Raw genomic sequence first — 19,598 nt, forward strand, 5'->3', positions numbered from 1 at the left:
TTGAAAATTATGGACGAGAACAGCTTTCCTGGGAAGCTTACAAGACTGATCAAAGCAACGGTGGATGGTGTGCAAAATTGTGTGAAGATTTCGGGCGAACACTCCAGTTCTTCCGTATCGCGCCGGGACTAAGACAAGGTAATAGACTTTCGTGTCAGTTGTTCAACATTGCGCTAGAAGGTGTCATGCGGAGAGCCGGGTGTGTAACAGCCTGGGTACGATTTTCAACAGATCCTGTCAGTTTATTTGTTTCGCGGATGAAATGGACATTGTCGGCCGAACATTTGCAAAGGTGGCAGAACTGTACACCCGCCTGAAACGGGAAGCAACAAAAGTTGGTGAATGCATCGAAGACAAAGTACGTGCTAGTGGGCGGGACCGAGCGCGACAGGGCCCGCCTGGGAAGTAGTTTTTCGATAGACGGGGATACCTTCGAGGTTTTCGAGGAATTCGCCTTCCTTGGATCCTTGCTAACGGCTGGAAACAATATTAGTCGTGAAATACAAAGGCACATCAAGTCGGCCCAGTCAACATTTATATACTTATTGCTATTGATATAGGTAATCATATACACATAAGATATTATGTATATAATGCACCGAATCGCTATATACCTACTAAAGTGGAGGCCATATACGTTCTAAATAAGGACTTTCTCGAGTTTTCATGAACATTTATACGACTTAGTGAATATTTGAAAAAATAAATGGTAACAACTCTGTCTCGAACATTTGACATCTGGAACTAAAGGCTGGTGCTCTACCCTTGCGCTACTCAGCAACTCTTGAAAAGCAGCAAAATTTTGACAATCATAATCTAGATGGAGATTTTTTATTGGCAAGGACTTCAGTGTACGATATGAGCTACATTGATACGATTCGGATGCCTTGTTGTTGTACGTACAAATGTGGGTTGAATCGTTTATGATTACAACTTATGATTATCCTGATAATGTTCGTCCAAAACAACGATTGCGCATCATTCCAAACGATTCATCCTACGTATAAACGATTCTGAAATGACAACATCAGTAATGTCTTTCACCGTGTTTACTTTCGAACTGTGTTTACAGCTCAATTACATTTTAGTTGTTCGATGAATTGTTAGTGCAGATTATTGAGCGATAATGGTTGGCAGCGAAAAATTACACCGGCAGTAATCAGAATTTTGGCAGATCGGATGGAGTGAAGTAAGTAATTTTGAAATTAATTTAATCGGTAAGGTTCAGTGGTTCAGTGCTCAACGCGCAGAGGGTGGAAGCTACATACGTACAGGGTGTTCAATAAGTTCGAATACAAATGTTTGATCATTGCGTTTGTTAGCCCAATGTACATATTCTGTATTAGTATTGGTGTCAGCGTTAGCGGTATATATACGCTATCGGATGTGTGTGGTGTTGACATTCTGTCACTTGTTGTTTGTTTATTACGCGCGTTGAAAATGGATTGGGGCATCAAAAATAGCCGTTTTTGAAGGTCAAAATTATTGCGGCGTACTACAAAACTGAGGTTTTGGGGACGATTGATGCCCCCAGTGGCCCGGTGCTAAGACGGAGATGAGCTCCACGTGTTCCAATAAGACGATAACCCTTTATACACGGAAATTGCGATTTTAGCCTAATATGCAGACAATTTCATCGACTTTTTAGAAAAAACTTGCGACCTCCCAGCTTCTCGGATTTGAGCCCTCTTATCTTTTTTGTTTGGTCCTTTATTATGTTAAAGCTGTACGAATACAAGGTCAGTAACTTGGACAAGTTCAAGATGTAATTCTCAAAATCTGGAACGAAATGCCCATGGAGACCGTGCGTGCCGCTTGCGATGGGTTTTAGAAACGTTTGAAGCTCGTGAAGAAGTCACAGAGGTCATTCCAAAAGAAAGGCTACAAACATTCCTTATAAACAATACTTCCAATGAAATGTAACTGGGAAAAGAAATAATTTCATCTCAATTTTTAAACATTTTTTGAAAGTGTATTCGAACTTATTGAACACCCTGTACAACGCACATCGGTAACGATGTGCATGACAATATTTGTATACATAAACGTTATTTCCGATTTGATCCGATAAAACTGATATTGTTTATATAGGTTTAAGACTTTCATAAACGCAATCGTAAATATTGCATACGCAGGTATCGTATACAATATTATTCATATTTTATCCATCTTTATAAGCAACCATAAACGAATGTGAAAGAAAATAGCAATATATACGATACAATTTATCATCTCATATACGATATGTGGTTTACTGGGGGGCCTACTGCGGGCTCCAAAAGAAAGTGTTGTCAAAAAAGATTTGCCACCGCACCAAATGTGTCATGTACAAGACGCTGATAAGACCGGTAGTCCTCTACGGACATGAAACATGGACAATGCTCGAGGAGGACTTGCAAGCACTCGGAGTATTCGAGAGACGATTTCTTAAGACCATCTTTGACGGTGTGCAAGAGGACGGTGTGTGGCGGTGAGGAATGAACCACGAGCTCGCCCAGCTCTACGGCGAACTCCGTATCCAGAAGGTAGCTAAAGCCGGAAGGGTACGATGGGCAGGACATGTTGCAAGAATGCCGGACAGCAACCCTCCAAAGATGGTGTTCGCTTCCGATCCGGCAGGTACGAGACGGCGTGGAGCGAGATGGGCAGATGGGCGAGAGATGGGCGAGCGAGATGGGCAGATCAGGTGCAAAATGATTTGGCGAGCGTGGGGCGTATTCGAGGATGGAGAGATGCGGCCTCGAACCGTGTGTTGTGGCGTCAAATTGTTAATCCAGTGTCATCTGTTTAGAAGAGCGCTAAATAAATGAAATGAATCCACACATAAATTCAATAACTGCATATTAGAGTCCACACATATATTTTATTTAATTATGGATTCTATTAGTACTTCTCATGGAGAGTGGTATTTTCTCCCATAATATGCATTATAAGTGATTCTCCATCCAGTCGTCTGTGCTTCACCACACAGGCGGTAATAGCATTTTTATTGTACTTGTGACAATTTTTTACAACGCCGCTGAGTAGTGAGCATAGTTTTTTTTTCTCAGAAGCATAGAGCATTCGCTAATCTTACTCCATCAACGCCAATGTTGTATATTATGGTATGAGGCGATTACGTTCCTGTAATCTACTAGCTTTTAGCTGGCAACGCAAATCATAGATCATCCGAAACACGGCTTTCAAACTCTCGCGACATATGTAGAGATGTCGCAAATTATTCAATTACTTTGATTAATCGATTCATCTTTGTGATAATCGATTAATTTTGACAAAAATAGACAAGAGTCGAGAGTAATCGATTAATCGGGATTTTACGACATCTCTACACATGTCACGGATAAACAGTATTCTGTCTTTTCCTGGCTTTGTTTGTCACAAGCAATAAGTCGGGACGAATAGTAAGATCTAATCAGTCATTTCAACTCAATTCATGTTGACATCAGTGGCAGCTTTAGTAGTATTATCGCTTTAAAGAAAGTGTAATGATTTTATTTTCAAAATTCAAACTTCAGTCACAACACTGTCAAACATTCAAAGCTAATATAGTAGTTATCAACATTGAACCACTTGAACCAAGTTTTTTCACGAAAATTTTACTTATCACTAAATAACACAAGTTGTTGCATTTACCCTACGTGCGTTTTTAAGCAATCCAGACGATAAAACATATCGCCCATAAACATTTAGCCCGCTTACATGCTGTCCCATACTGTTGAAAAAGACTTCATTTAGCGTTGGATCTACTAACCATTTCGATGCGTTTTCACTGTGGAGCTTTGTTTTCAGATTATTGTAAGATTCCTTTTATATGAAGCTTTTATTAGGAGCTGGTAATCAACTACCATCAATTTTGTTAGCTCGTAAAATCGTTTTGTCCAAATCTTAACAATTATTTTGCTTTAACAACTTATTATTGGAACTAAATATGATACGCTTGAAGTGTATTTTTGAAACCATTATCAGAGGGTCTTCGTTGGTCATTTGATAATTATTTTTTCTCAGAAAAGCGATAATCGTGTTTGTTACTCTTCATCACTATATAGAATTACTGTGTAAATATTATGTCTTGAGAAATATATTGTTGTACCTCATATACTCGAATACGGAATAACCTGGTGCACATTGTTGATGAAATATTCCTCATCAGAGATCTCGAACATAGAATCTTCTCTGAATCATTAGACAAAGATCTTGTCAAACTCAAAAATCTCCTACGTGAAGGAATTTTATTGCCTGTATCCAACCACCGCTGGAGCACGTTCCCTCCGATAAGCTGCGATCGCGCTGGCTCATAGTATAAAATCAGGCCGAAACCATCGAACAGACACCATTCTATCGAAGGCTCTAGGTCAAATAACGGCAACCATGAACGGTAAGCTCGCTTTAACACTTTTTTTTCAAATCAATACACACTTTTATCATTTATTTTAATTACAGGTATGAAGTGTGCCATATTGGTCCTGGCGATGCTCGCCAGTGTTGCTTTGGCCAAGCCAGCCAATCAGACCCGTGCTGATGCCCCAGTCCCCGAAGTACAGAGGCAACCAGCAGTTCTCAAGGATGCCAAAGATGTGAAGGACGCCAAGGATTCTAAGGATAGCGTCCCGGCTGTGCCGGCACTAGTAAGAGAATCTCCGCCGCCAGCTTCCAATGCAACTGCTCCCAAGGATCAGCCGAAGAATCAGACCAGCGAAGCTGCACCACCTGCCCCTGCTGTCAAGGTCGATAAGAAGCCGAAGGAAGAGCCACAAAGGGAACCAATTGTGGGAGCTGTGCAAGTTATTCCTCGGCCGCAGAGTTCTGGAAAGGTCGCTGAATCGAAAAATGCGACTTCTCAAGCACCCGTCAGAGCTCAGTTCTCGGATGAAGACATGCAAGGCGACGAGCCAGCTCCTGTCGAGCCTCCAAAGCGAAACTTAAGCTCAAAACCAGTAGCTGAAGCTGTCCCCGCCAAGGGCGCTGAACCATCGTCCGCTAGGGGAGCAGATGCTTCCCCTGCGAAAGCAGCTGAGCCATCTCTTGCAAAGCCAGCTGAATCATCCCCAGTGAAAGGTGCTGAGCCTGCCTTGGTAAGAAGCGCCGAACCTGCTCCAGCAAAGAATGCTGAGCCCGCTCCAGCAAAGGGAGCTGAACCCGCTCCAGCAAAGGGAGCTGAAGCTCCTTCTGCAAAGGCAGCTGAATCTGCACCCGCCAGGGGAGCGGAAGCTTCATCTGCGAAGGAAGCGGAGCCAACCCTTGCCAAGGCAGCAGAGCCTGCCCCGGCGAGAGGAGCTGAAGCTCCCTCTGCCAAGGTTGCTGAACCTGCTCCTGTAAGGGGAGCAGCATCATCGGCTGCATTTGCCAGAAGCCAAGCGGAATCATCATCGAAGGGAGCTGCACCGGCAAAGGAGGCAGGAGACAATTCATCAGTAGATTTCTCCGAACCGAAAGCTGAACCAGAGCAGGACAATTGGGGACCCAGGATCGATGAAATCATTGGTCAGCTTCAGGATCTGAAGAGGAAAACACGCGCCATCATGGCACTGACTCACAGGAAGTGAGGGCGCTCCGTTCGGCAGTGAAATTTAGTTATGTAGAGTTGATATATAGCCGAGTGCCGAAGTAGTTAAGAAATATTCAAAATGTGTATAAAAGCAAAACTTGTATGTAAGTTTTGTAACAAAAAATCAACTTTATTGGATATATCACCATCTTATAAATCATTCGCATAGTCTCACGTACATATTGAGTTACATCCAATTTTGGTTGTGCAAATCGCCGGTTGTAAATTTCAACCGTGCTTCAGCCAACTACGTACCAGGTTGCTAAGTAATGACTAAAAAGTTTTGCCAGCCAAGTTTTTTATAGAAATATTTTACCGATCAGTTTGCTGTGCAAATCACGGAATATTTTTACTGAAACTTGGTAGTCAAAACGAAATGCTTAATATAATTATTAGGAAATGTTAAACTCGTGTAGGTTGCGTGCACATTACCTCAAGCTGTAAACGCCTGCTAAAAATTTAATGATTCAAACGATATTATTTTTAAATAAAGTATTTTTGAAAATTTAAAGCTATTTGTACACACGTTATAGAAATGATTGAACGGTCATAAACTTTTCACCAGCATTTCACCATTTTACTTGATTGGCTACTGATTTTTCAGGTTGTAGCAGCCTTCTGCAGTCATATTTCTCTATACTGGTGTTGTTCCCACTAGTCGAACTGTCTCACGGGTCGATTTTCTTCAAGTAAATATGAACACCAGTTTATGGTGTAATATAGACTTTAGCTGTAAGTTTATTTCTGTTAGGTTTATGCATAGTTCATAAGTGTAGTTTTACTTACAAAATATCGTTTTGCTTCGTATTTTGACGGACAATTCGTTTGGGTTTTAGAACTAATTTCTTCCTGCATGATTTAGTATAAGTTAGGTTAAGTTTAACAATTTAGAATGAAACTTACTTTTTGCATGAAATATAATCAATTAGCACTTTAGAAAGCGTATTTAGCATGAAGTCCAATGATAGAGTAATTTAATTAGCTCGTGCTCACTTGGAATATGTATTTTTAGTCAGACAATACCCCGCATATCTCTAACGTTTTTCTCTTTTCTCCTCTTCTAACAATGTCATCATGACAGCTTAATTGACGGGCAGCGGGAATCGTGAGCAAGTAACCCTCAACAGTGTTCCCAGAACCATCATCCTCACCCCCATAACACTGGCTTTTGGTCCAGTTTTACCATCATCATCTACCTCCAATATTGCCAACTTAGCCACAGGCCTTCGTATCAACCCCCTCGCAGTTTCAACTATAGCCTGACGGCATCTCCCATCTCTCCCCGTAATCAACTCGAGTATACGGCCTCGTTCCCAGTTATTTCTGGTAGTCTCGTCGATGGTCACCACTAAGTCACCTGAGGCCACAGCTTTCATATCTCCAAACCACTTCGTACGCCTGGAAGGTACTCTCTTACCCATCTCCTCCAGAAAGTATCTAAGTGAAGTTGGATTTGATCCCATGATGTCCGCAAAATGGCCACTACGTTGCCATCTGCTGACTGATGTACTCCGCTGGAACTGCCCGACAGAAAATGATTCGGGGTCAATGCTTCGCTTTCTTCGGAGGTGATCGGCAGGTACGTCAGCGGACGGCGGTTCACTAATGCTTCTGCGTCTACCACTAGCGTTACTAACGTTTCGTTTCCGGGAGGAATGAAGATCCATTTTGTTGTAGTGCTGGTGAAGGTGGCTGCTAGTTGTTCAATCTGCTCCTCCAGGAGAAGATTTGCTCCTCGGAAATTGGTCCTGTTGTCGGAGTAGATCGTCGCTGGTGACCCACGGCGGACAACGAACCTACGGATAGTTTTGATGCAAAACCTCAACATGGACAGCACGAATGGTAAGGCAGGTGAATACAGCAACCCACCGCTTTGCCGTACCCATACCAATTTTCACCAACAATGGTCCGAAGAGATCGAGACCCGTGTGGGTAAATGGCCTCTGGAACGATGCTAATCGTGCCGACGGTAGCGGAGCCATTCTTGGCATATTCGGTTTTGCTTTATAGATTCTACACCATTGACAGGCTTTTGTGACCTGTTTTACTGCAACCCTTAGTTGAGGTACGTAGTATTGTTGGCGCACCTCATTTACCACGGTTTCCATGTTACAATGGCGAAATTTTCGATGGTAATCGTTCAGTAGAAGAAAGGTGAATCGATGTTTCTTGGGAAGAATGATAGGAAACTTGGTACTCTCAGTTACGTTCGAAGCTGCTGTGATGCGTCCATCAATTCTGAGTATCCCGAATTCATCCAACATTGGTGATTTCGCGTGAGGAGAACCATTTCATCCGGGAAAGCTTGCCATTGCGTTAGGCGGATAATCGTCCGTAAACCATTTTGCTGTTCTTCCGACTTCAAGTACCCGGTGATCGATTCTTCACCCTTTGGCCTTCGCCTCCAACTAATGATGCTGCGATAGATGTATGCCGCCGACCTAATTAGCCGCGGCAAGCGAGAAAATCGCTCCAACTGAAATATCATAACTGGCATAGTCACTATGTGATGCGCATGACATGGACGCAGATCTTCAGCTGTAGACAGCAAAGTGGTTTTCTGTTTTGGCCATTCAGATTCCGGATTCTTCAGGTATTCTGGTCCGCTGAACCAAGCGCCATTCACATCTTGAGCGTAACCCTTTCCCCATTTAGTGGCCAAATCTGCAGGATTAAGTTTTGATGGCACCCATTGCCATTCCCGAACTTCGGATGCTGTCAGCAACTCGCCTACGCGACCTTAGTCTTTGCCGCAACTAGATTGCATTCCACCACCCCGTCCGGATTCGTTATACGGAAATAGGATACAGCTGCGTAGGCCACCTCACTGGCGTCGACGAACGTGTGCAGCTGAAGCTTCTGATAGTGCTTTATGGTCACGTTCTCAAAGTAGCATCGAGGAATCCGGTTCTCGCTGATGATTGGGATCAAGCCTGTCCACTTTTTCCAGCGCTTAAATGCTGCATCAGTAATTTGTTCATCCCATTGTGTTCCATTCCGCCAGATATCTTGCAACAACACTTTTCCGTGAACAAAAAAAAACTCCACAAGCCCAGAGGATCAAAGAAACTAATTAAGTACTTCAAGGATGTTAACGATCATTCAGTAATTTGCGTTCGATCATTTAGTAGTTTGTCAATGACTCATTACAGAAGCTGAATTTCAAAATATGTTGTATGGTGGACTTCTAGTGCGAAGGTTTTTCTACAACTTGGCCTAATGGTTCGTTATTAGAATTCAACTAATAACGGAGTTAGAGCGCTAGTTGCAGTAACTTAAACTAAATGATTGGAATTTTGTTATCATTTAGTTTAAGTTACTGAAACTATATTCAACACTTGCCTTTTCGTGGGTCTTTTCACCTCATCGATTAATTTTTGAATTGGTTCTTGTACTGATGTAGCTAAGCAAAGTTCATCTTTCTTGGTCATCCACAGCAACCCCAGTATACGTTCAAACTCCTTATTGTCTGGACCGATGTTCTTATCAACGGATGGCTTTGTTTCACCTAGACTACGCAGCACTTCTCCCTTGTTCGACAGCCAGTTCCTCAACTCGAAACCTCCGTTTTGATGAATCATCCGCATTTCTTCCGACACGCGTATGGCTTCGGCCACACTACTGTAGCTCTCCAACGAGTCATCAACGTAGTGGTTGTTAACGATACTTTCAACTGCTCGCGGATACTGGTCTTCAAACTCTTTCGCATTCTTTTTTTTTCACGAACTGAGCGGATGCTGGAGAACACGTTGCTCCGAAGATAGCCACGTCCATAACATAGATTCCTGGCATGTCTATAGGGTTATTCCGCCAGAGAAACCTTAATGAGTGACGATCTTTCGCACGGATACGTATTTGATGGAACATTTCGCGTATGTCCGCCGAAACTGCTACAGGCAGTTTGGGTCTGAAACGCATCAGAACGGCTGGTAACGATGTCAGCTGATCTGGTCCTTTAAATAATAGCGAGTTCAGAGCTATACCTCTCACTTTTGCTGCTGCGTCCCATACCAAGTGGACCTTTTCCGGTTCTACTACTCTACCACTACCAGGGGTAGATACCAAATCCTATCTCTCTCTGCGTTTGATAGTTCTGCTTCTGTGGCCTTTTGCTGGTATTCTAGTATCTGGCGTTGAAGGTTGTCCTGCAACTTAGGATCTCTATTCATCCGCTTCTCAAGGCACTGTAACCGACGCAGAGCCTTGGGGAAACTGTCTGGTAACTGGATTTGATCACATTTCCATAGTAGCCCCGTCTCGAATCGGTTTCCGTTTCTAATGGTTGTTTCCTCCAAAATCCGTTGCGCGCGTTTCTCTTCTTCTGAAAACATTTCTACCTTCAATGTTGTGACGACTTTCTCCATTGCGAAGTATGGTTTCACCGTGTTGTGCAGATCTTCATCGCTGGTACTCCCACACATGTGGAAGATTAGTGGTCGGGCTACGGTCCGTTCTGCATGTCCTCCGTATACACACTAACCCAATCTTGTTTTTGCCGCAACTGGTTCACCACGATTACCTTCCTTTACTTTTAATGGCAGAATCAAGTTCAGATCGTTCACTCCTATGAGAATCCGAGGAACGATATCTACATAGCTCGCTATTGGCAGCCCACGAAGATGATTGTACCTCTCTCCTAGTTCGTCGTACAGGACTGTTTGTTTCGGAAGAGAGACCGCCTGTCGCAGCTATCGACAAAGACAACTGCTGGGATCCTGATTCCATACGGGTTACATTGCCTGTCCACATAAGGCACACTGGCCGGTTTTCACCGCCATCACCAAGTTGCTCCACCAGTTGCTCCTCAATTAACGTCAGCTCGGACCCATCGTCCAAGAACGCAAATGTGTTGACGTCGGCACTCCAAAGAGAGTAACCGGAATGATCCGGAAGAAAACCTGTTGATCCATCTGTCGGTGAGTGTGGTTCTCGCCGTATGCTATTTGTGGTGAACGGCCGAGAGAAGTGTCAGTTCTCACTGAGTGAAGTAGAGGATGGTGACGGTATTGACACCCGTTCAATCCACAACTGATTGTGCGCCTGCAACCTCTTCTTCCGTGACCACATAGACAATTTCGGAACAGCCCGTTAGTCTGAACACATTTTCAACGATCATTCACTGTTAACGACTTAAACCTTCCACATTCCTGTAGTTGATGTCCTGGTTTCCTACACGCGTAGCACAGCATTTCTTTTAGCCGCACCTCCCCTGTTCCGCCAGAGTGTGCGTTGATCATTCCCCGATGTTTAGGTTTCAAGGTTCCTTCGGATGCACTTTTGCCACTAACACCACTGTACACTTTCACTTTACTGGCCGATATCACCACATTTGACATGAAGTTGCCAAACGTTTTAAGGTTGTCTTCCGGAAAGTTTCGTAGATATGTTCCCCATTCCATCTTGACATGCGCGGGAAGTTTCCCGACAAATTATCATTAACTTAATTTATTGAACGGCTACTCAGTAGACTGAGTAGCCGTTCAATAAAATAAATTAAAACGTACAGTCGATCCATAATCAGTAAATTACCATTAACAAGGATAGATTGGATAGATGTGCGTGTTTACCGGCTGCTTCTAAGTGGTCGCAAAGATTTTGAACTGCCATACCGAAATCGATAAGAGTTTCTAATTTATCGCCTTTCGGTGCAGGGACAGAACGAATGTTGTCAAGAAGAGCATGAATAAGCAGCTCTGGTCTTCCATAAAGCAAGCAAAGTGTGTCCAAGACATGGGGAACTGACTCCGGGAGTAGGAGACGGCTTTGCACCGCTTCATAGGCCGCGCCTTTCAGACAGCGTTGTAATCGACAGAAAAATTTTCAGCGCTGGTGTATCCACAAGCAAGTGTAGAGTTTTTAAAGCTGCTTATTAATGCAGGCCAGTCCGCTAGGTTGCCTGAAAACTGGGGGAGGTCTCTTGGCATAACTTGCCGAGCGGCTAACTGCGAGGGTGTAGGGACATATTCTGACACTTCCGAGAGTTCTGAAGCAATTGGAACATCTCTGAGAGGCGGAGCTATATTCGGTTGTGGGAGCGAATTAGAGGCTCCTGAGAAGGCATTATGGCATGGAGGGTTCTGTTCTGGGTGTGACCGGATCATGTTTCCCAGTTGATGGATTAATTGTTGCAAGATTTCATGATCGCTGCTCGGTTGAGCAGGGGCAATATAGGGTAAAGTCTGGTGTGGCTTACCTTGTGATGGTTGTACGGAGCGCTGAGGGAGGTTTTTACATACTTTATCCGGGCGCTTATCCCACTGCGTCTGGTTAACAGGTTTCGGCACTTTGGGAATCGCTCCTTTGTTCTTCGCTGGACCCGGGGCTTTGAGCGATTGATTCGATGAAGCTTCCGGATTCGGACGTAACGGATATAGCAGCAGCTCTGTAAGACTTTCAGCGGCACCAGTTAACCCTGCTGCATGTGGCGCGCTTTGTGGCACGCTTATCGGTCGCTCTGCTACCAATTCCTGCTGCCTCACTGGGATCTCGGGATGTTTTAACGGACTCGTCTGGAATTCGACTATGTTCATCGCTGACACGGAGTTGGTCGTATCCACGGCTACGGCTTCGCTTTGGTTGAGTGTTGTGAGAGGCAGCGTCGAGGCGGCCGCTCTGTTGTCATCAGCTGGACCTATGGCGCCTTCTACATGACCTGCATTCTCACCAATCCACTTCCTTACTGTTCCATCCCAGCAATTAAATGTGTAATTTTGAATCGTAGCAATCACTGACTGCGATGAGGGGAAAAGAAAATTGATTCGATGTGTAACCGTCAACAAGAATAAATGTAATTGTTAATTCTCTACAAATTGTATTCAATTTCCTGCAAGTAGAAGAATACATCAATTGGCGACGAGGAAAGTTCTGGAATTTTCAAGAGCTCCAGAACTGAACCTGAAGGATGGCGACAACAAACAGCAACGATCAACTCCAAGAATCGATTCTGCTGATGACCCAGCTTCTCCAGCGGTTAGCCGTTCATCAAGCAACGAACCCAGAGCAAGTATTAGAGTCATTGTCAACGAACATCAGCGAGTTCAATTTTGATCCGGAGAATGGCACCACTTTTGAAAAATGGTTCGCCCGCTATACGGATTTGTTTGAAAGCGACGCACGAAATCTTGATGACGCAGCAAAAGTACGGCTTCTACTCCGGAAGTTGGACACTGCTTCTCATAGTCGCTACGTCAACTACATCCTTCCAAAGCTTCCAAAAGACGTCACGTTTGCCGATACCGTTACGACACACAAGAAAATCTTCGGCAAGCAGACGTCCGTGTTTCACAAGCGCTACCAGTGTCTGCAGCTATTGAAAACCGAATCGGATGATATCATCAGTTACGGAGGCAAAGTCAACAGGGCGTGTGAGGAATTCGAGTTTCAAGATTTAAAAATCGATCATTTCAAGTGTTTGATTTTCGTTTGCGGTCTCAAAGCACCGAGGTACGCAGACATCAGAGCGAGACTTCTTTCTCGCATCGAAAGTGAAACGGTACAAGCACCAGTGACGATTCAAACTTTAATTGACGAATTCCAGCGGCTCGTCAGACACTACAATGATCGAACATCCATCAAGTCCACAAAATTTCAGAGAAGAAACCAAGCAATATGCAACGTCCACTGAAAAACGAAAGCAAGTCAGGACCTCGTACACCCTGCTGGCAGTGCGGTCAGATGCACTATGTTCGCGACTGCACGTTTTCTGACCATCTCTGCAAGGTGTGCAATCGCGTAGGTCATAAAGAAGGCTACTGTGACTGCATGAAAAAGTCTTCAAGAGACTGTTCAACTCAATCCCGAGAAAAGAAGCAGTTTCAGAAGAAGAAGACGGGTTTCAAATCACAATCTAGAGGAATTTTCGTAAATCACATCGCAAACACCACTCGCAAGCGCAAGTATGTGACTATCATCATCAACGACGTCGCTATTTCGCTCCAACTAGATTCAGCAAGTGATATCACAGTTATTTCCAAGACAACGTGGCAACAACTTGGACGACCAAAGCTTTATCCACCATCAGTTCAAGCATCCAACGCATCCGGCGGATCACTCGCTCTCAAAGGCGAATTTAATTGCAAAATCACTCTCAACGGTATGGTCAAACGTAGTTGTAGTTGGCCAGTGTTTCGTGACGTCATCACCGGATCTCAACGTTCTGGGCATTGATTGGATTGACACATTCAACCTGTGGTCAATTCCCTTCGATAAGCTCTGCAACCAAGTTGCAACAGTCTCCACACCGTGTTCCGATGAAGTAACAGCTCAGCTTCAAGCCGAACATCCGGCGGTTTTCAATCAATCGTTGGGTCACTGCAATAAAACAAAGGTAAAGCTATTCCTCAAGCCTAACGCTAAGCCCGTTTTCTGTTCGAAGCGACCAGTTCCGTTCAACACGATATCACTGGTGGATGAAGAGCTGACCCGTCTTCAGTCCCTAGGAATCATCACGCCGATCGATTTCTCGGAGTGGGCCGCTCCGATTGTAGCAGTACGCAAGCCAAACGGTAAAGTTCGTATCTGTGCGGATTATTCCACCGGACTCAACGAAGCGCTGGAGGGCAACCACTACCCTCTACCTACGCCGGAGGAAATTTTTGCCCAGCTCAATGGAAGCGTCGTATTCAGCATCATCGATCTCTCCGACGCGTACCTGCAGGTGGAAGTAGATGAAGAATCAAAAAAGCTTCTCACCATAAACACACATAGAGGACTCTTTCAGTTCAACCGCCTGGCACCAGGGGTGAAGTCGGCACCTGGGGCGTTTCAAAGATTAGTCGATAGCATGATTGCTGACATTCCCGGTGTTAGAACGTCTATAGACGATGCTATAGTATTTGGTCCAAATTACGAAGCTCACAAGGCGTCGTTAGACATGCTATTGCAGCGTCTGGAAGAATATGGATTCCACGTCAAGCTTGAAAAATGCCGGTTCTTTCAAACAGAAATCAGCTACTTAGGTCACATCGCCGATCGCAACGGCATTCGTCCGGATCCAGAGAAGATCCAAGCCATCGCCTCCATTCCTGCACCAACCAACGTATCCGAGCTGCGATCGTTTCTAGGAGCCGTAAACTTCTACGGCAGATTCGTTCGCAACATCCATGAGCTACGGCATCCGCTCGACATGCTACTCAAGAAAAATGCGAAATGGCAGTGGAATTCCGATTGTCAAAAATCTTTTGAACGATTCAAGCAAGTTCTGCAGTCCGATATGTTGCTGACGCACTATGATCCAAAACTACCAATCATCGTAGCAGCGGACGCTTCAAGCACGGGCATCGGTGCAGTAATCTTCCATGAATTTCCTAACGGACACCTGAAGGCAATCCAACATGCATCAAGATCCCTTACACCTGCGGAACAAGGATACGGCCAACCAGAAAAAGAAGCTTTAGCTCTTATTTATGGCGTAACGAAATTTCACAAATACCTTCTGGGGCGGCGATTCACTCTTCTCACGGACCACAAACCACTTTTATCCATTTTTGGTTCGAAGAAGGGCATTCCCTTACATACAGCAAATCGTCTTCAGCGATGGGCTCTGATGCTCCTCAATTATGATTTCAATATCCGTCACGTGTCAACAAACGACTTCGGATGCGCCGACATGTTGTCTAGATTGATCGACCGTTCCAAGCAACCAGATGAAGATTACATCGTAGCAGCGATTTCCTTGGAAGAAGATTTGGTAAGCATAATCCAGGACACTATCGATCAGGTACCAGTCTCATTTGCAGCCATTCAAAGAGAGACAAAGCAGATAAAGCACTACAAGCGGTGCTAAAGTTCATTCGTGAGGGTTGGCCAAACGATGCAAGGTCAATCACAAATCCAGATGTCCGCTCATACTTTAGCAGGCGGGAATCCCTCACCAATGTCGATGGATGTATATTGTTCCACGATAGGGTTGTCGTTCCGAGCAAATTTCGAGGGCAGATCTTGAAGCAATTTCATCGTGGACATCCCGGCATGGTCCGCATGAAGTCAATTGCACGTAGTTTCGTTTATTGGCCGGGAATCGATAACGACATCGAGGATTGCGTCCGGCGCTGCACACCATGCTGCACTGTTGGAAAATCACCTGTAAAAACAACGCTTGAATCATGGCCAGTCCCGAACCAGCCATGGTCACGCATCCATGTGGACTATGCAGGACCAGTGGATGGCGTATTTTTTCTGGTGGTAGTCGACCCGTACACCAAGTGGCCTGAAGTGTACGCAACAAAAACTACTACGACCAAAACAACAATAAAACTACTCACTCAATCATTTTCACCCTTTGGATTACCAGAAACCATCGTTTCGGATAATGGAACCCAGTTCACCAGTCATGAGTTCAATGCATTCTGTGAAAGGCTTGGCATCCGCCACGTTCGCACTGCACCGTTCCACCCACAGTCAAATGGATTGGCGGAACGATTCGTGGACACCCTTAAGCGCACCCTTCGAAAAATTCGTTCGGGGGGAGAAACATTGGAGGAAGCACTACAGACGTTTTTGCAAGTTTATCGATCAACTCCAAACACTGGCCTCGGTGAAAAATCTCCTGCCGAAGTGATGTTTGGACGACGGATCCGTACAGTTTCATCGATGATACTACCACCAAACCATTCAACAACAGATCTACAATCTCAATTGAAAAGGCAAAACGAGCGTTTTAACAAGAAACACGGAGCAGTTGCAAGGCAATTTTTAACCGGTGATAAAGTTTATGCTCAAGTTCACCAAGGAAATTCTTGGCAGTGGCAGGCCGCCACGATAATCGAGCGCATTGGAAAGGTGAATTATAACGTGCTCCTAGAAGATAAGCAACGGCTCATTCGTTCGCACGGCAATCAACTCAAGCATCGTGCGGTCGAATCTGTTCCTGATCCTGTTCTAAATCAACGTATAAGTCCTCTATCAATATTCTTCGACGGATTTGGATTAGATGTATCTTCGCCGGTACTGCCAACAATTGCAGAGAATCCGTTGCCCGCAGACGCTGATCCGCCTATCCTTGAAATAGGATCAGACGAGTCCGAATATTTTTCAGAAAGTAGCGATGAAGAACAACCTCAACAACATCCTGTATCAGTTTCGACTCCTGTAAGGGAACGACGGCAGATCCGGGTACCAGCTAGGTTCGAACCATATTGGATGGCTTAAGGGGGGAGATGTTCCATCCCAGCAATTAAATATGTAATTTTGAATCGTAGCAATCACTGACTGCGATGAGGGGAAAAGAAAATTGATTCGATGTGTAACCGTCAACAAGAATAAATGTAATTGTTAATTCTCTACAAATTGTATTCAATTTCCTGCAAGTAGAAGAATACATCACTTACCTTGTCGATGTTAGCGTGTTTACTAATTTTTGACCGGCAACTCGCAGTCTCCTCCCGGGCGTCACATTCGGCCTCCAGAAGTTTATATTTTTCTTCCAAAAAATCTCCTCTCCATATCCATTTGCTCCTTCAATTTCTCAAACTGCAAAGCAACCCGTGCGGACCTTACGGATGACGTTGTCTGCTTACTGCTTACCTCGATGAAGCTCCACGCGTGCTCTGCTACTGAGCTTGTAACCCCCGCACACGTTTGGTGCCACCACGAGTCACAGGTGTCACACTGCACTAAGTCGCCTGCACGATCCGGACGATCGAAGTTGACGCAACTGGACTGCCCGGGGACGACGGGAGTTTTCGGGGTATTCGTACCGTTAGGCGCACTATCCATGGTAATTTTGTAGATATTTTCTAAAGTTTGTTCCCACTAGTCGAACTGTCTCACGGGTCGATTTTCTTCAAGTAAATATGAACACCAGTTTATGGTGTAATATAGACTTTAGCGGTAAGTTTATTTTTGTTAGGTTTATTCATAGTTCATAAGTGTAGTTTTACTTACAAAATATCGTTTTGCTTCGTATTTTGACGGACAATTCGTTTGGGTTTTAGAACTAATTTCTTCCTGCATGATTTAGTATAAGTTAGGTTAAGTTTAACAATTTAGAATGAAACTTACTTTTTGCATGAAATATAATCAACTAGCACTTTAGAAAGCGCTTTTAGCATGAAGTCCAATGATAGAGTAATTCAATTAGCTCGTGCTCACTTGGAATATGTATTTTTAGTCAGACAATACCCCGCATATCTCTAACGTTTTTCTCTTTTCTCCTCTTCTAACAATGTCATCATGACAGCTTAATTGACGGGCAGTGCAACTGACCCTCAACAGTGTTCCCAGAACCATCAGGTGTATTAGTTAATAATATAATGTCGTGTATCAGAACATCCGTGCCTAGCAGCACATTTCAACTTGATTTCATTGCACTAACTCCTATGTGACTCAACTTAGCCGCACTGGAGTCTATCACTAGTGTGTTGCCTACGATGACAGCCATTGGACGAAATCTGCCATCCAACGAATCATCGGGAGTGACAATGGGCAAAATGAAGGTGACAAAAAACCACTTTTTCAACAACTTAGGCTGTCTTTATAACAGAAAAATTGCATCTAATGACAAGTAAACTAACATATAAAGAACCGTTTTGAACGATTTAGTTACATGACCTGCAGACTGCTGATGAGAGCGTTAGCCCAATCGCACCCACCAGGCACATTGTCACCCCCGTTGGAGGTAGTTAGAATGGGGGTGATGCAAGTTCTGTTATTACGAGCTGTCTACCACAGAAATGGCAGTTCACTCAGTTTACTCAAAAAGTAAACCCCAATATATAGGTAGTTAAATCTACATGAGTCGATGTTCTATAACTCGATATCGACTCATGGAAACAAATTAGGTATGTCAAATTAAAAAAATATTTTCTGGGTTACTGTGATGGTCCCTCTAAAGAGCTTTCCAAAGATTTTCTATTCCATGAGTCGATGGTCCCTTCAATATCGACTCATGAAAGTTTGACTGTAGAACGCTTGAGAACAGGGACTCAATATTTCTCGCTTAACTTTTCAAAAGGACCTAAGTAACATTTTTTCATGAATTAATTTGAATAGGGCAATCAACAGAACGACATAAAATTTATCGATTGCAGTTGCTAGGGGTATGGGGAGAAAAAATGTTGTCGAATTCCACGAGATTGAGATTGATTTTCTCACCCAAAGACTGGGAACGGAGCTGTACGGCGTGACAAATTGAGATTAAAGAAGCTTCCTGTCAAAACGGGACCATTTGAAATATTGACGGACCTACCAGCAAGATAGATCAGCATTAAATTAAATTGACATTGGATTTTTTTTCTGTAAGGGCAAGGGACCATATCTCCCCTTGTATTGAACAGAGCAAACCGAATGCTTGAATTGAAAGATAGAGTCATATCCTCTCTGGCTTCTGCTGGGCAAACGTATCCTTGAAAAAAAGGGATCATTATTTCCTTTTCCTTAAGCCGAGCGAATACCTGAATTGCAGGAAGAAATCATATCGTCTTTTGTCGTCTGCCGGGCAGATTCACCTTTTGAAAGAAGGGAAATATCTTCCCGTGTCTTAAACCAAGCAAATTCCTGAATTCAAAGAAGGAATCTTTTCCACTCTATGACACTACCCATATATCCATTACCCTTAATGCCATTACCCCAAAGTAGTTCTGATTTCGAATTTATAGTTTATTTCAGTGAAAAAAATTTAATCAATAAAAATTTATTTATAATTTTTGTGAATGATTACTACTTGTTTTACGACTTATTCAATAGCAGGGCGACTCCAGTTGAGTAAATAACACAATTTATACAAGAATTTTTATCGTTGATCCTTATTTATTTTTCGATTCTTTTGCAAGGTTCACCGTGTTGGACTCGCGATTCGTTTCATCAAACTCGAGCAGTATAGAACGAATATTTCTCGGTCCAAAAACTCTCATTACATATCATGTGCTACCTTTGAAGACTGTTTAAGCTGAGGTGAGAATTTTGAAGCTCAATGCAGGGAGCTGGAGGAAATTTCAGCCCACGGCGACTGGGCTTGAGACGGCTCACGAACATGTATTTAAATAGAATAAATGGGTAGAAAAAGTTGCTTCTGAGAATTGCCGGCAATAAACCTTACTGTGACACGAAGAGCATG

The 19,598-nt window shown here is 43.8% G+C and overlaps 3 protein-coding genes across 3 annotated transcripts; all 3 read left to right on the forward strand.

The window, feature by feature from the left end:
• The first annotated feature begins 4,239 nt into the window (after window positions 1-4,239).
• On the forward strand, window positions 4,240-6,095 carry LOC134214936 (skin secretory protein xP2-like). The gene is made up of 2 exons (XM_062694211.1): window positions 4,240-4,375; window positions 4,441-6,095. The coding sequence occupies exons 1-2, from the start codon at window positions 4,369-4,371 to the stop codon at window positions 5,541-5,543; spliced, it is 1,110 nt and encodes a 369-aa protein (XP_062550195.1). The 5' UTR covers window positions 4,240-4,368; the 3' UTR covers window positions 5,544-6,095.
• Window positions 6,096-12,446: 6,351 nt separating this feature from the next.
• On the forward strand, window positions 12,447-14,940 carry LOC134209149 (uncharacterized protein K02A2.6-like). Its single transcript, XM_062685130.1, has 3 exons — window positions 12,447-13,037; window positions 13,488-14,831; window positions 14,911-14,940. The coding sequence occupies exons 1-3, from the start codon at window positions 12,447-12,449 to the stop codon at window positions 14,938-14,940; spliced, it is 1,965 nt and encodes a 654-aa protein (XP_062541114.1).
• Window positions 14,941-15,152: 212 nt separating this feature from the next.
• Window positions 15,153-16,693, forward strand: LOC134209150 (uncharacterized protein K02A2.6-like). The gene is made up of 2 exons (XM_062685131.1): window positions 15,153-15,233; window positions 15,293-16,693. The coding sequence occupies exons 1-2, from the start codon at window positions 15,153-15,155 to the stop codon at window positions 16,691-16,693; spliced, it is 1,482 nt and encodes a 493-aa protein (XP_062541115.1).
• Window positions 16,694-19,598: the final 2,905 nt, after the last annotated feature.

The sequence above is a fragment of the Armigeres subalbatus genome, chromosome 2, assembly GCF_024139115.2.
Source record: "Armigeres subalbatus isolate Guangzhou_Male chromosome 2, GZ_Asu_2, whole genome shotgun sequence".
Classification (NCBI taxonomy): Eukaryota; Metazoa; Arthropoda; class Insecta; order Diptera; family Culicidae; genus Armigeres; species Armigeres subalbatus.